The sequence below is a fragment of the Ipomoea nil genome, unplaced genomic scaffold (assembly GCF_001879475.1).
Source record: "Ipomoea nil cultivar Tokyo-kokei standard unplaced genomic scaffold, Asagao_1.1 scaffold3192, whole genome shotgun sequence".
Classification (NCBI taxonomy): domain Eukaryota; kingdom Viridiplantae; phylum Streptophyta; class Magnoliopsida; order Solanales; family Convolvulaceae; genus Ipomoea; species Ipomoea nil.
Genome location: NW_017619620.1, coordinates 1,628,633 through 1,630,448, shown reverse-complemented (window position 1 = coordinate 1,630,448; position 1,816 = coordinate 1,628,633). Strand labels below are relative to the sequence as shown.

Genomic DNA, 1,816 nt, shown 5'->3' with positions numbered 1-1,816 from the left:
ATTTCCTCTAAAAAGAAAATGTCAGAATAAAACTATCCTTTTTAATTAAATCCTTGAGACACACAGGGAGACTAGTATGACCATTAAGTACTTCCTTCAAGAAATATTTTTTAGCTAGTAGAAAATGATTTGTATTTCTTTATTTTAGGAAATGCTTAAAACTAACCTTTTTTTTTTCTTAAAAGGAAGGACTGGATCAAAATACTTTCTTAGGCATATTACATGCATATAAGAAAAAATGGTGATTCTTATTAGGACTCTTATATTAGTAGTTCGTTAGGACTCTTTATCTACTCTCTATATTATTACTTGTACAGACTCAGTTACGATTTGATATTCAATAATCAAATCCTCATCTGGTATCAGTTTCCAGGTTAATTCCATGGCAGCCTTGGGAGACAACAATGACGGTTCTGTTCGCGATTCTTCTGAACGGACTGTGTCCGAGGTTGCTCCTGTTCATCCCCACCCGGTTCCGAGCTTATCTTCGGCGCATCATTTTGTCTCGCTTAAGCTTACCGTTCATAATTATCTTTTTTGGAGGACTCAAATGCTTCCGTTCTTGGAGGGGCAGGGTCTTCTCGGTTATGTGGATGGTACGCACGCTTGTCCAACCGGTGCAGCGCCGGTGGAGTCCACGGCGGACAGCAGCGCTGCCGCGGCGTCGGGTTCGGCTTCGGAGCAGTGGCGTCGGCAAGACAAGGCTATCTTGTCTCTTTTGATTTCGTCGCTGTCCGATGAGATGATGCATATGGCCGTTGGTCAGTCCACTTCACGGGCCTTGTGGTTAGCCATCGAGCAGGAACTTGGATCGGCGACACGGTCTCGTGCCTTGCGGCTGCTTGGCGAGTTGCAAGCGCTAACTCAGGGGGAGTCTTCTGTCTCGGATTATCTCGGTCGGGCACGGATGCTTGTCGAGGACTTGGCGCTTGCCAGGCGTCCGATCACGCTTGATGATCAAAATATATATGTTTTTCACGGGTTGCGGCCGGAGCTTCGTCCCCTCGTTGCACCCTTGACGCGTGGCTCTCCGGTGACGTTGTCCGAGCTTTCGGACTACCTTACCTCTCAGGAGTGGATTTGTGCGGCTGGCGGTGGTGGAGTTGGTTCGCCGGCAGTGTTGGTCGTGAACCGTGGCCGTGGTGGCGGTCGCGGGTATGGCGGGCAGAATCGTGGTGGCTCGGGCAGTGGCTCGGGCAGTGGCTCGGGCGGTGGCGGCTCGGGCAGTGGAGGCTCGGGTCGCGGTGGTGGCCGAGGCCGAGGAGGCCGAGGCCGGGGCCGGGGTCGGTCTGATGTGCGGTGTCAGATTTGTGATAAACAGGGCCATTCTGCGTTAAATTGCTATCGCAGGTATTCTGAGTCCCCCGGTCCTCAGGTTCACATGACTTATTCCGGAGATGTGGGTGGCTCGATTGATTCTCATCAGTGGTTTCCTGACACGGGTGCCACGAATCATGCGACACCTGACTCCACGGTGTTGACTTCCGCTGCTGGCTATGATGGTTCTGACACTCTACGGGTTGGCAATGGTACAGGTATGACTATACTTAGTGTTGGTTCTGCTTCGATAGCCTCTTCTAGTAAACTTTTTCGTTTAAATGATGTCTTGCATGTCCCTGGCTTGTCATCGTCTTTACTTTCTGTTCAGCGTTTTGCTAGGGATAATCATGTCTTTTTTTAGTTTCATTCTGAGTATTTTCTTGTGAAGGATCTCTTGACCAAGGAGGTGCTTTTTAAGGGGGGCGCGTCGGGAGGTTTATATACTTGGCCTGTTTCCTGTCGTAGTCCTTCTGCTAATGATGCTGCGCGTGTCTCG

The 1,816-nt window shown here is 49.8% G+C and overlaps 1 protein-coding gene across 1 annotated transcript; it reads left to right on the top strand.

Moving 5' to 3' along the window:
- The first annotated feature begins 382 nt into the window (after positions 1–382).
- On the top strand, positions 383–1,359 carry LOC109168174. Its single transcript, XM_019317216.1, has 2 exons — positions 383–1,126; positions 1,351–1,359. Exons 1-2 carry the CDS (start codon positions 383–385, stop codon positions 1,357–1,359), a joined length of 753 nt encoding a protein of 250 aa, XP_019172761.1.
- The last annotated feature ends 457 nt before the right edge of the window (positions 1,360–1,816 follow it).

Excerpts from the sequence above, each read along its gene's own strand:
- LOC109168174 (XM_019317216.1), top strand. The coding sequence starts at position 383 with ATGGCAGCCTTGGGAGACAACAATGACGGTTCTGTTCGCGATTCTTCT.